This window comes from Fomitiporia mediterranea, assembly GCF_000271605.1.
Source record: "Fomitiporia mediterranea MF3/22 unplaced genomic scaffold FOMMEscaffold_2, whole genome shotgun sequence".
Classification (NCBI taxonomy): Eukaryota; Fungi; Basidiomycota; class Agaricomycetes; order Hymenochaetales; family Hymenochaetaceae; genus Fomitiporia; species Fomitiporia mediterranea.
The window spans coordinates 3,534,799-3,547,601 of NW_006760387.1; the positions used below are offsets into that span (position 1 = coordinate 3,534,799).

General features: G+C 47.9%; 5 protein-coding genes across 5 annotated transcripts; 2 read left to right on the forward strand and 3 right to left on the reverse strand.

The window, feature by feature from the left end:
• Window positions 1–1,117: 1,117 nt before the first annotated feature.
• Window positions 1,118–1,852, reverse strand: FOMMEDRAFT_152269 (uncharacterized protein; the record flags this gene model as incomplete). The annotated part of the gene is made up of 2 exons (XM_007263134.1): window positions 1,118–1,481; window positions 1,539–1,852. 2 exons carry the CDS (start codon window positions 1,850–1,852, stop codon window positions 1,118–1,120), a joined length of 678 nt encoding a protein of 225 aa, XP_007263196.1.
• Window positions 1,853–2,672: 820 nt separating this feature from the next.
• On the reverse strand, window positions 2,673–3,847 carry FOMMEDRAFT_131718 (uncharacterized protein; the record flags this gene model as incomplete). The annotated part of the gene is made up of 3 exons (XM_007263135.1): window positions 2,673–2,825; window positions 3,008–3,726; window positions 3,781–3,847. 3 exons carry the CDS (start codon window positions 3,845–3,847, stop codon window positions 2,673–2,675), a joined length of 939 nt encoding a protein of 312 aa, XP_007263197.1.
• Window positions 3,848–4,239: 392 nt separating this feature from the next.
• Window positions 4,240–4,960, forward strand: FOMMEDRAFT_165595 (uncharacterized protein; the record flags this gene model as incomplete). Its single annotated transcript, XM_007263136.1, has 2 exons — window positions 4,240–4,341; window positions 4,398–4,960. Coding segments are annotated over exons 1-2 (633 nt in total), but the record flags the coding sequence as incomplete, so codon positions are not given.
• A 3,011-nt stretch (window positions 4,961–7,971) lies between these two features.
• Window positions 7,972–9,819, reverse strand: FOMMEDRAFT_152272 (uncharacterized protein; the record flags this gene model as incomplete). The annotated part of the gene is made up of 1 exon (XM_007263137.1): window positions 7,972–9,819. One exon carries the CDS (start codon window positions 9,817–9,819, stop codon window positions 7,972–7,974), a length of 1,848 nt encoding a protein of 615 aa, XP_007263199.1.
• Window positions 9,820–10,531: 712 nt separating this feature from the next.
• Window positions 10,532–12,803, forward strand: FOMMEDRAFT_102960 (zf-C3HC-domain-containing protein; the record flags this gene model as incomplete). Its single annotated transcript, XM_007263138.1, has 6 exons — window positions 10,532–10,707; window positions 10,758–11,125; window positions 11,180–11,263; window positions 11,310–11,428; window positions 11,487–12,578; window positions 12,647–12,803. 6 exons carry the CDS (start codon window positions 10,532–10,534, stop codon window positions 12,686–12,688), a joined length of 1,881 nt encoding a protein of 626 aa, XP_007263200.1. The 3' UTR covers window positions 12,689–12,803.

Consider the following 12,803-nt stretch of genomic DNA (forward strand, 5'->3'; position numbering starts at 1 on the left):
CAGAAGAATGAGGCAGAGGCAGCTGGTGGTGTAGGGGTTGGGACTGTAGAAATAGCGTATTATTTACTATTTTTGTATTCTATAATTTAAATATAATTATATTCGATTAATTATTTGATATAAAATTGTATAGTAAGCAAAAGCAAGCTATTCAAACACTTGTAATGGCTTGTAAGCATTATAAGCAGATATTACACTGTCACAAATTAATAAGTATGTCTTAACCTTGTAATTTAGGAAGTATATTATAATCACTTGTATAACTTGACAATTTATAAAATTATATCAGAAATTGCCAAGTTTTAAAAGTATTTTTTCTTGCTTATTTAACATTGTACTTTCCTTGCTTAACCCCCCAGGAAGATTATAAGTAATTGGACAAATTTTACAAATTTTATAAAATATACAAGATTACAAGCAAGTATAATACTTAAGACTTTTTCGTGATGGCCACATCCTACAAAGGAAACAGTAGCCAAATAAAGGTGGACACACACCATTCAGAAGGTTATTCTCATATTCCCTCTAATTGGCAGGCAGGCGAGGTTTTGAACCTTGAATCAGCATACGGTACTTGTAGCCCAGCTTCCGTCTTCCCCAACTCTTCCAGAAATGCTTGCACTGGGATATTTTGATCATCATCTGCCCTTCCTAGGTCATCAACTACACTGCGAGATAATCAAGCATGCTAAATTCGGAAATCTCTGATTCGAGATGTCGTATTGAGCTTGAGCTTGAACTATTCAACTTGTAGGGTGACTCAGGCTACAGTACATTGGAAATGGGATCCTTTTGCAGTGTGCTTCCGCCAAGCCATCTACTCGAACCGTCAAACTTACTTTGGGAGAAAAAGGATGATTTAACTTGTTCTTATGGGATTGTCTTTCGCAACTGGCCAATTCGGTGACCAGTAAGCGTCCAAGATGGTTTACTACAACTACTGATGGGCGGAAAGCTATTGGAGGATACATCCATATGTGATTATTTCAGTTTAGATGGTGTGTTTTATTGAGCTGATCGATTGAGATGCTTCGTTCGACATGCCGAGTAATGTTGGTATGCTTTCCCTTGATTGAGTTCGCAGAATTGTGGACTTCTATTATCCTCAGACCTTGGATCAGTTGCATCCTGGTACATGAGTAACGTTTGTAGGCCGTTTGCAGATTGGCCGAGGTGGCGGAAGGGCTGAGAACTCGGTCTCGCTAAACGGTGACGCTTCCTCAAAGATCTTAACCTTCATTGTTTCATCCATGGTGCGTCTGCCAATGATTCCCCAAGAGTTTACGCGAAGCTCCGTAACTTTGTTTGTCTCGAGCACCCTCGCCGGATGAAGCACTGAATATCCGTCTTCTGTGAGATTCTGTGCGTACATGCGTCCGCATATATCGTACAGTGCCTTGTACTGCACAGACCATTCCGGAGGACCTCTGGAGTCGTAAAACGGCCTGTCAGCCACGAAGATGCGAACGAAGCCGCGGAACCTGTCTGAATTGATGTCGCTGGCATAAACCGTGCGGTTGAAGTGGTCTTCGTTTTACAGCTTCAGATAGTAATCCTGTCGAGCGGGTGGTATGTGGATTGGGTCATTCTCTGACGGGACGAACTCCTCTGGCTCTGGGAGTTCATAAACATTTGCGCTTGCGTCGGTACTCGTATGCCATCCCTGACTCGAATTGTACTGCTGGCGAGTATGGACCATCAGCTTACTAGTAGATAGCCATGAAAGTATCATACGAATAAAGCCTTCGTAAGATGCCCGATGGCCCCTCTGCTCCCAAATTTGTTCATATTCCGTGCGTAAAGGCATGAGCCATAAGCGCGGACGAACCAAGACTGTCAGTTGGGTAGCCATCAGTGCTGACAGAAGAAACAAGGGTTGTATTAGAACAGAGTTCTTAGTATTGGTAAGTGACGGCTGTGGAGATCTGGTGCAAAGTGCGAGGTTAGTCTAGGTCGAGGAGGTCGGATAATATAGTATCTAACCAGATGCGGTGGTGATGGGTGCAAAGGTACAAGTGAAGAAAGAGGAAAGCCTTTATTCGCTCGAATTTATACCCTGGGTGGCCGGATGGACAGTCAGAAGTAAAGCAAGTGAAGAGCTGAATAGGTTTCTTACCTCCCTGTCTTAGTACGCGTAGGACAAACGTATTGTTCTGTTCGGATTCGAATTTAAAAGCTAGACAATGCGAACGTGTGTGTGTGTTGGTGAGGTGGTTGAAAGGGATCCCAGATAAGGAACAAGGGATATATGGTGTGAAAGGGCCACAAGCCTGGTTTGTATTAGGAACACTGCTGCGTATCGCCTGACAATCATATTACTGAGATAAAAAATAGTGAGGTAAAAGAGAAATTATTTTAGAAAGAGTGTATCCTTTGTGGATGAAGGCGCCTACTGGTGTATGACATCCAACAAAGGAAACATAGCCAAATAGTGAAATGGAATTGGACCCACAAAAGGTACCAATAACAGCACAATACTCCTGGGCCTCTCCAAGTCTTAACACTAATAACAGGCCTTTTCTATACTCTTCTCGATCAGCTAATATCCTTCCTTAAACATTTTACGTTTATTTCAGATGCATGCTGAAGAGCGAAAAAAGCAGCTCATGATTTTAAGGCGTACATTACAGAGTACACATGCGGGAAGGGAAGCTAAATCGGAGAGTATCAGTTTAGTCGAACAGACCGAAGCCCATGTCATCGTCAGATTCCTCCTTCTCTTCCTCCTTCTCCTCAGCCTTGGTCTCCTCGGCAGCGGCGGCAGGAGCGGCGGCAGCTGGTGCAGCTGATGCATATGCTTCGGGGTTGGCGAGCATGTCCTTGATCTGGAAAATAACACGCGTTAGAATAAGTTCGATTAAAAGTTGGAAAGGGTTGGTCCATCAGAAGGGTTAAAAGGGTTGCAGCATGCGTCCGAAAGACGTTCAGTATTTTCAGTGTATAAGAACCATCCTCGGATACCAGAAGAAAGGAAAAGAAGTTGAAAACGTTGGAAAACGTTGCTCACCTTCTCAGCTCCTTCGAAGGTGTAGTCCGTAGCAAGAGAAACAGCAATAAGGTTCTTGTATGCGTTAACCAAGGTATGCGTAACGGATACGATCGTCGGGTAGTTGAGTGCAAGAGAGATCGCAGCGATGGTCTTAACACCAGACAGGAATCGATCCAAAAGCTCTTTCTCATCAACATCAAGAACGGACGGAGAGAAGACGTTGCCCTGGTCGTAGATCTGCACAACTGTCATTCCGTACGTGAACGGCGAGATGTTGAGCATGTTAAGCAGCGTCGCTTCGGATGGACCGACACGAGAGCCAGCAGTGACAACCTTAATATCCGAAACGATTTCAATCGTACCACGAGCAATCTTCGTCGGGATGTTGAGAGCTTGGAAGAAAGACGTCTTTCCTGGTTCCATTCCGGTGTTTCCAGCTGGGACGACGACGTCCATTGGTGCAAAGGCGCCAGCACGGGCAGGTGCAGCAACCTTGTTTGCAACGATGACCTCACGAATGTCCTTAAGATCGCCGGAGGTGAAGACGAATCCGATATTGCCCTTGATGTACGGAAGCAGACGCTCGAACTGGGGCAACTCCGAGAGCATGGAGCGCAGAGCACGGCGGACCATGGTGTTCTTTCCCATCAAGACAACACCTTTACCACGGAGAGATACACGGATCTGGTGCATCTGGTTCGAGCCGACATTGTCAACATTGACGATGAAGATCGAGGCTAGAATTCACCCGATTAGATATTGTTGAAGCTAGTGACAAAGCCAGAACTTACGATACTTGATGAGAAGCTCCCTCAGCTTAACGAAGTACTCCTCCTTTTGCTGTCTAGAGGCACCCATTGTTGAACGTAGCTAATGAGACTGGGGAAGCTGGGTCAGACTGTGTACAGGCTCCGAACGATTCATTGTACACACAGAAATGAAGTATTGAGTTTTGTCGTTAACCTGTGCCTCCCTATTGACCTCTACCAGAACAAATTATTGACATGCTCTCTGTGGATTGATTGTGATGAACTTACCAGCTGTGCCAATGGATTTTTCAAGGCGACAGGTCTGGGTTTCGTGGATGTTATGAATATATCCAATAAATGTTGTGAATACTTTTGATGTGTGCTTCTATAGAAACTGTACAGCAGCCAAAGCACGTGAACTGTGAGAGGATACTTCCATAAACGAGGAAATCATCACGTGCGGGCCAGCTTGTCGATCGCCCAAACGAGTTGATTCTGTGCACGACCTTTCTCGTAGTGCCAATGCCATGGAATGTTACGATGCCTGTTGACCCCAAGGAATACTCTTATTCAGCATGTTCAGAGGTGTGAGGCGGCCTTCATGTAAGCAATATCTGTTCGCTTGAACGTAATGAAATCTTATTAACGAGCATGTACAGAAAAAGCACCCTCGTTGCTGGTTGGAGCCGTGGTCGACGTTTCGCGCAAAGTCGCGTTTTATCCTCCACACCAGACCACAATGATGCTACAAAGAAGCGTGAAGTCAATGGTGGAACTAGGCCGGGTCGTACGAAGGCCGTACATGATTTCGCATTTCTAATCTCTGAGCGGAATGCACGTTCCGCGTCACCCAAGCTGCAAACTCCGCATGACATCAAAGCATTTTATCGTGCCATACAGACGAAAGGTCTCTTGCGAGAGCTATCTCCAGAAGAATCATCTTCAATCATTCAACTATTTGCTTCACTATCTTTGCTACCGGACCCGTCCGATGATTCACCTATCCCTGATGATAACATGTCCGGCAATTTCGCTTTTCATCCCCTGGCTCCTGTACTGTCTAAACACCAAATTAGTGGTACAAGGCAGCATTGGTCTTTCGTTTTAATGGTCGCAAAGGACAAATTGTCCTGTGGATTAACCCTGGCCGAGTCTGATAATTACTGGCTCATGCGCGCCGCAATAGAAGATGCTAAACGGAAGTTAGATGAAGATCCTAAAGGTAAGCGACGTAGGATAATATATCTTCTTCCCTTCCTAACGAAATACTTCGGGATCAGGACGGGCAGTTGAACAATGCTTACAGAGAGCACGGAATTATTATATGCGTATTAGGCATATCAAAGACGAGCCGTTTGTTCACAAGGTTTACTTAACCGCTTTACTCGATTATGGAGGACACACATCCGTAGATGAAGTAATCACGCACCTCGGGAACCTCCTGAGCTGGAGTGGGGGACTGTATTCCGACCTTCAAAGCATCTTTTGGCGTGCCGTCGCGCACTCGGGGTCCATTTCGTCCGCAACAAAAGGCCGTTTTCTCCAAATACTACGAAAGAAACTGAGCAAAGTTCGTGATAGCCTTCCAAGGTCGTCACGTTCGACCGAATCTTCCTCAAGTTCATCTCCGGATCCGGAGAGCTCATTATACGATGCACTGGCGATACGCAACTATTTTGTTGACGTCATATTCTCCTTCAAACCTGGCACGCGCCAAAGCTTGCACTATCTTCGGGATATATATCCTTGGGTGCTGTTCGAAAGCCGTGCTGCTCTCTGTGCGTTTAACGATGGGACGTATGCATCCTCGGAGGAAGAAGATGGAGCAGCATGGAGCAATTTGATTTTGTTGTCCCTGTCTTATACAGCGGCTCGGAAAGAGTCGGGGGCCGACACAACAAACGTCGCTCCTAGGCAAGGATTAGATGGTGGCATACAATCTCAGGCTCAGGTTCTCGGATGGACTGTCATTTGTTCCATCGCCGCGCTCTCCTCCGAATTCCATCTTCGTTCTCACTTCCGGAAACGCATCGATCCTTCATCTGCCGAGGGCATTCAAGAGATTGCGCGAACACTGTGGGTGCTTTGGAGAAAGGAAGAGGCTTGGCGGGCAGGCGCAATGATGCGGCCCACGTCCCTTATTTGCAGCGTAGCTACGTCGTTCATGGCATTGGCAGCAATTTCTGGTGACTCTCGTTTGGCGATTTCGCTCGTGCGTCATATCTCCGACGCAGTTATCTACCCAGCGCGGCTCGGTGAGGAAACCCTCGACCGGAACATGCTTCGTGCTTGTGCGGTTCACTTCGCGATCTTGATCGCCACGAAGGGTGTTGGTGGACCACCCCGAACTACTTGGGACGAGATTTTGGCGGCATTGCGCTATGCTCAATTGATTCCAGATGGCATGGATCCAGCCTCTATGAGATGGAATTCGGCCGTCGCGAAAACTATGCTTTTAGAATTGGCGCAGCTGGACACATTGCTTTCCCACAGGCTCCTTGTTTCATCCCATGAATATGGTTTAACAATGGATGATGACGTACTCTTTTCGATAGGCAAAGCATTAGCCTTCGCTGGACATCTCAGTATCGCGCTCGAGCTGTTAAGAGATAGCCGATTGTCTATGTCTTCTGCGTCTCTTCTGCTGGACTCCTTGTTGTCAAATGTATTGCGGCACGGCGATTGGCGTCCGGAACTTATTCAATCCTTTGTCAAAGCCTTCACCGACACTTCTACCCGACCGACGAACAGTCAAGCTTTGGAATCTTTCCTCCGAACTTGTATCCAGATAGGATATCTTAAACAAGCCATTGAGATCGCTGCAAGAGTCCACGAATCAGATCCATCTTTATTGAGATCGCAATTTCTTACCAACTTCGCATCGACTCTTATTTCTCATCGTCACTACAAGCTGTTGGGTAAAGTGCTTAAAGATACATGGCACAAGACACCTGACAGCCGGGCATCTATTCTCCGTGGTTCTCGCCTGCAATACATAGGGCGCTTGCTCACTCGACACCCGAAGGCCAGTAATCGAGAGGTCGCGCGTTCCCTGCCTTTCTCGATATACGTTTGGCCGGTTCTTCGTGATCATATCCCTTTCCATCCCCGACTCGCAAGGCTTAACAAGAAGACCATATCCCTGAAACTAAGCAGCCAACTACAAAAATCAGGAAAACTAGATGAAAAGACCCTCGAACGCGCAGTACATCTCCTAGTAGACGCAGGTCGCATAACATCAGCACTCAAGCTCTTAGCCAAAAACTCTCCAACCATCTCAACAAAGGCCGGAAACATCATCCTAAGTGACAGTCTACGACCCAAGCCTTCTCGGAGACAAAAGAGGCAACTTCGTCATGCCTCTTCACGTTTAGCTCAGCTCGTAGAGGAAAGAGGATTTGTCCCGGATCGCGTTACGCTTAATTTGTTGATGAAGGCGCTTTTGAGATGGAAGAATATTACCCCGAAGGCGACGCTTCGTGCGTTGTTTGATCGACTTACGATGAGTGGGTATCCGGTACCTGAGGATATGCTAAATACAGCATCCACTTCTTCGTCAAGTACTCGTACCCCTATTGGACACAATAAGTCGACTCCAGCCGTTTCTCGTACACTCTTCGGTACCGATACCTCCCCCGGTGCCAAAAAAGAGTCCCTAAAAATCGACCTGAAAGCCTTCCCGAAGGGTGTCTCATTCGCCCGTCATACACGACCCTTATACAAAATGTTCGTGAAGGCATTTAGAGGACGTGGAGATAAAGAAGCGGCGCGCCGCGTTGCGACTGCTCTTAAGAGCTTGAAGGAGGAGACGATTCGCGAAAGGGCTGTTCGTGATGAGGCTAGGAGGTTGGGAAGGATTAAGGCGAGGGAACGATTAAAGCGTCGGGCGGAGTCCAAGGATGAGAATTGATAGAGTTGGTTGGAAACCGGAGGGATAGTTTTTGATTAAATGAATGCGTGATATTTAACTGTATCTATAGCTAATCCGCGGTATATAATCATTATCATTCTGATTACATCCACATGATATGAAACTCGTGCTCTTGACGGACGAATTCAGATAACAACTCAGCCACTTCAAAGGAATGAGAATGAAACATGACGATACAGATCGCATCTATAGTTACAACAACGCATTGCTACAAGATGGAAAACAAGGCAAGACATGCCGATCTACATTCCTCTGAGAAGTCAAGAAAGAAAGGAAGAGACGTCGGAGAAAGGAGAACCAAGTCAATCGTGCTTGGCTTTAGCCCGTCTCGAGATAGATGAAAGATACGCAAGCTCCACGATAATGGGTAAACTGAAGGAAGAGCGATGAAACGCGTGCTTGGGGCGCATCTTATCGTCGGAAGCAGAGTTCATCGCAGAGATTCTGGCGACAGATACAGGAAGCGACAGAGGTTGCCATTCAGTCACGCCAGAAATCCCGAGTCCAACGGGAAGTATACTATGAGCGCGAGATCTCTTCAACGGATGTGCGTCACTATCTGACGACGCTCTTTTCCGACCTGCGTTAGCAGGCGGGTATAATCCTGTATACGTGTAGGCGTTGATGTCGGTCTTGTCTACGAACTCAGAAAGCGTCGGACTCTTCAAGTTAGAAGACGCGGGAATAAGGACCCGGTGATTAGGCTTGCTCAGGACCAGGCGCTTCTTTCCACGTTCTAACGAGGTTTTCCGCATAATCTCACTAATCTCACCTGTACCAACAGGAGTAGCGGTCTTGCTGTCGTTCTCATTGTCATTTTCAGGAGGAGCCTCGGGAAACTCACCAGCAGGAGACGAAGAAAGCGCGTTGATGACGTCCAGAGAGAAAGATGTATCGTCGAAGTTGAGGTCTGGGACGGTATACATGCTGCAGGAGGAGAGATGTATAGCGTCATCGTTGAGCGACTGAGGGACTTCGGATGCTGTGCTGTCTAGAAGTGGTGCGCTGTCTACTGGTGTGGGCGCGCCTGCGGCTTTGGACGTGACCTTGCTGAACAAGTTCAGAATAGACAGACGGTACGACACCTGGAGGCGCTGGTCTTCTGGTGGCGAAGGAATATCTTCATCAAGCTCCGGTACTGCCTTGGGGTGTACCTCTTCTGTAGGATGATCAATAGCAGGCAGCAGACCGGGAGGGCTTATAATGTTCAAGCCGATGATTGGTGGTCCGTCGCGTATGGCCCTTACGGCTGCTTCGGCTTCCAGTGTAGTTTTTGAATCTACACGCAAGTCCCCTTTCTCGGTCCCGGTGTCATCTGCGCCGCATATATCCGGAATTTGTTCAACCGAAGCAGAAGATTGTCTCTTCGTCATTCCTTTACACTTGAAGTCCCAAGTAAAGCGACCTTCCTCAGATTCATTTTCATCCAGTTCAATAGTGCTTTCAGGCTGTAGCGGAGGCATCGGAGGGAATGCAAAAGTAGGCGTGCAAGGAGTTGGAGGGCAAGAGCTAATATTCGTAGTGAAAGTCGTAGCAGGACTAAGAGGTTCAAGTGGTCCAGGAATAGCAAGCGAGGGTAGTTGATGACCAGTCGTTTGCGGGTACTCATGCAAGGGCGGGCTCGGGGCACGAGGAAAGTATCCCTGATGATCAGCGGCTGGGGACATTGGCGTTTCCAAATCTCGAGGTACACTATTCATTGCGCGAATGCGATCACGAGGCAGCTGTTGCATACGAGGTGGGAGTGCTTCCGAGTCTGCCCGACTCCGAGCAGGTTCATTGCGCACGGCCGGCTGAAGCTGAGCGACTTTCTTTGCGGGCTTCTGTTTTTTACGTCGCATATACACAAATACGAGGACGGCCACAATGAGAAGCGGGATGATGATAATGGCGATATAAGCCAGCTGCGGAGACGAGTCGTCATTACTTTTGTTGGAGCTGGGAACAGGCTGAAGTTCAACGGGCTCAACACCGACATGCGGTGAGGCAGATGCGAGTAGTATTCTTGATCTGTCAGGAAGAAAATAGGAAGGAACGGGGTTCTTCGAATCTGCTGTAGGAAAAGATCGACGATGTAAAAGATTGTGTGAGACTAGAGGTTTCGGCGCTGAAAATGCTGCTGTAAGGTCGGAAGGAGTGTGGGGAGCCATTATCGGCTACAGATGAAGCGGGTAGAGACAGATCATTGAAGAAGTCTAAGGAACACGCAAGAGTAGTGTCAAAAGCACGTTATAACAGCAGCCCTAAAACCCAGAGGGCTGCCAGTAGTTGGCTGGCAGCATTTTGATTTGGCCCAACGAGGCTGACTTTTGGTCCAGACCATAAACAAACGAGGCACTTTAGCATTACTGGGGCGAAAAAGTAATAAAATTCTTTTTATGGGGTTATGTACGGCACGCTGCTGGTAGTTTGTGGAGCAAACTGGGAGACTGCGAGACTCGGACAGCACGACCCGCACAGATCAACAGTTACTTCAGGCTAACCGACAGTCCTTACGCGTCGGTACACTTACCGAACTCGAGCGAAGTCGTGAAGATTTATGTCACAGGAGAAAGCTTCGTGATCGAGGTCGAGGGGAAGAGCAAGGAAAGGGGCAGAACAGGCCCTGGTCTCTTCCGAGTCCTCGGCTTCGACGCGTTTACGTGAGTCACGTGACGTAGTATACCAAACTATCGTCCAGGCGTGGAGGCCTCTCTTGCCTCCCGTCCAATACGGTGTGTCGCGTTTCACGTCAATGTCTGGCACGGTTTCTGGTGACTCCACGTTGCAAACATCTTCCAACTCAACCCAGTCGACTAGAAAAGCCACGAAGGTGAGCACTGTCCGGCCGGGCAACCTGAACCATTCCCATCTCATCTCAACATGTTCCTGTCACCGCAACAGCGCAAAATCGACGATGTTCTCTTTAACCTTGAGCAAGCTTTACGCTCTACCGATGATGTCAAGCAGCCTCCGGCCAAGAAGATGCGGTTTCCGGGCTCCTTGTACTCAACTCTTGCCAAGTATGGCATCAAAACCAAGTCCAAGTTCGCCTCTGAGTAAGTTTATCTTCGTGAATCAGAGTTGCGTTTGACTCAATATTCTCCAGTTCGAAGCCTGGCGAAATCCCAATAATAAAAAGTTCGGCACCGCACCTTTCTGCAATCTTGTCTCGTGCTGCGACTAGAAAGGAGAAGGCGGCTCAACGCGAGGAGGTAGCACGAGCCTCAGTCGCGAGTCCGAGCACCGCGATCTCCCAACCCGCTCCAGTTGAATACCGGCCCTCATCGACCGCATCCTTCCTGTCGCGTCTTTCGACTTACAAACTTTCAACATATTCTACCAAGCCACCTCCAATAGATGCTGTTGTAGCAGCCAAGGCTGGCTGGATAAACCAGGGAAAGGAAAGACTTGTATGTGGAATATGCAAGGCATCCTGGGTCCTTGCTACTCGTGACGGTCTGTCGAAGGATGCCGGTGCGTATGTTATATATAGCCTAAACCTGACAGGGCAGCTGATCAGTTATAAAGCCAATGCATTAATTGAGAAACAGCGAGTATCGCTAGTACAGATGCATAGAGAAGGATGCCCCTGGAGAACACGGCAATGTGATGGTGAGTCGCATACATATTAACAATGACTCATCTAAGACCACGTTAGATTCGATTTACTGCATCCCCTTAAAGTCTCCCTCCGTATTGTCAAAGGAAATAAAGTCGAGTGCGATGGAACTCGACAGCAAAAAGGTTCTTGAGGGCGTTGAAATTCGCCATCCCTTGGTAAGATCCCTCTCCCTCTTCGCATTCCATTACATGCGTTCTGACGCGTGTGCTACAGACATCCAGCCAGGTCCAGGCGTTATTATCAGCATTATCGTCTGTCAAGCTTCCTCAACCCTCGGATGCAGAAGGAGACGAGGTACTCTCTGAGGATCGAGCAATACAAGAAGCTGTAACTACCCTGGCGGAACCTTCCCAGGACGCGATTTTGACGGCTGTCTTTGGATGGTCACTAGCCCCGCCCACTCTGGATTCTCGTCCAAGAACATCAAGTGCAGCTGGTACAAGCTCTGTATCACATACGCCGGAGCTGTCCAGTATAACTCGTCAGCCATCTCAAAATGATTCTTCCATCAGCGAAGCAGGTACATCAAGGCCTTCTCGCATCCCGGTTCCCCGTTCTTCTGCGACTACGGCGAGATTACAACGTCAAGAGGTAGCAAGAAAACGAGATGAGACTTTGATCCACTGTGAACTTTGCCGGAGGCGTGTCGGATTATGGGCTTTTAAGAATATTGACGAATCTGCTGCAGAGTCTGGTGCATCCGTGAACGCAACGTCCTCCTCCGACTCTGCTCCTCGGACTCGGTCCAGTACAGCTGCGAATGGTCCTTCACGCTTACCAGTCCGCCGAGTTTCCCAAGGACCAATGCCGAAAAGGCAATTCGATCTACTAAAAGAACATCGCCCCTTCTGTCCATACGTCGTGCGTTCAACAGTCGTGCCATCCCTATCGTCGCTAGGGATCTCGACGTCACCTACACGAAGCGCATCCGCAAGCCACGTCATTCCATCTTCCCGACCGAGTGCATGCCGCTCAAGCTCGGCTTCATCCTTCAATTTCAACTTTTCGACGACGCGCTACGCAACGCATCATACGCATCATCCAGAAATCGGATCAAATGGTACACTTAATGACCCAGCTGCTGTTGAAGGCTGGCGTGCGGTTTTGACAATGGTTATGCGGACGGGACTTGGTCGGCGTCAACGACAACAATTACATATGCGTTCTGTGTCCAGTCCGTTGGCAGGTGAACACGGAACTTTGACGACCTCTCCAGCGACTGCTAGTGGAGAGAATGAACGGGACGGGGATGCTATGGAGATTGATAGCATACGTGCGACGGTTGAAGATGTGAAGAAGCGTGGGGTAAGTAGACTCATTCTTTCCCTGGTTTCTAGTATTTTGAGTTGCCTCGATCTGACGAATTGCGATAGGGAAGAGATTTGCTGCGTTATATAAAAACCTTATTTGCATGAGTATATCGTTTATAAAGTTTCTCCTAGGGGCACATGAAATATTCTGGGTTCTATGGTATGATTTAGGCATTCACGGACTTGTAGAAATATGATCTCCAATTCTCCAATATACAAC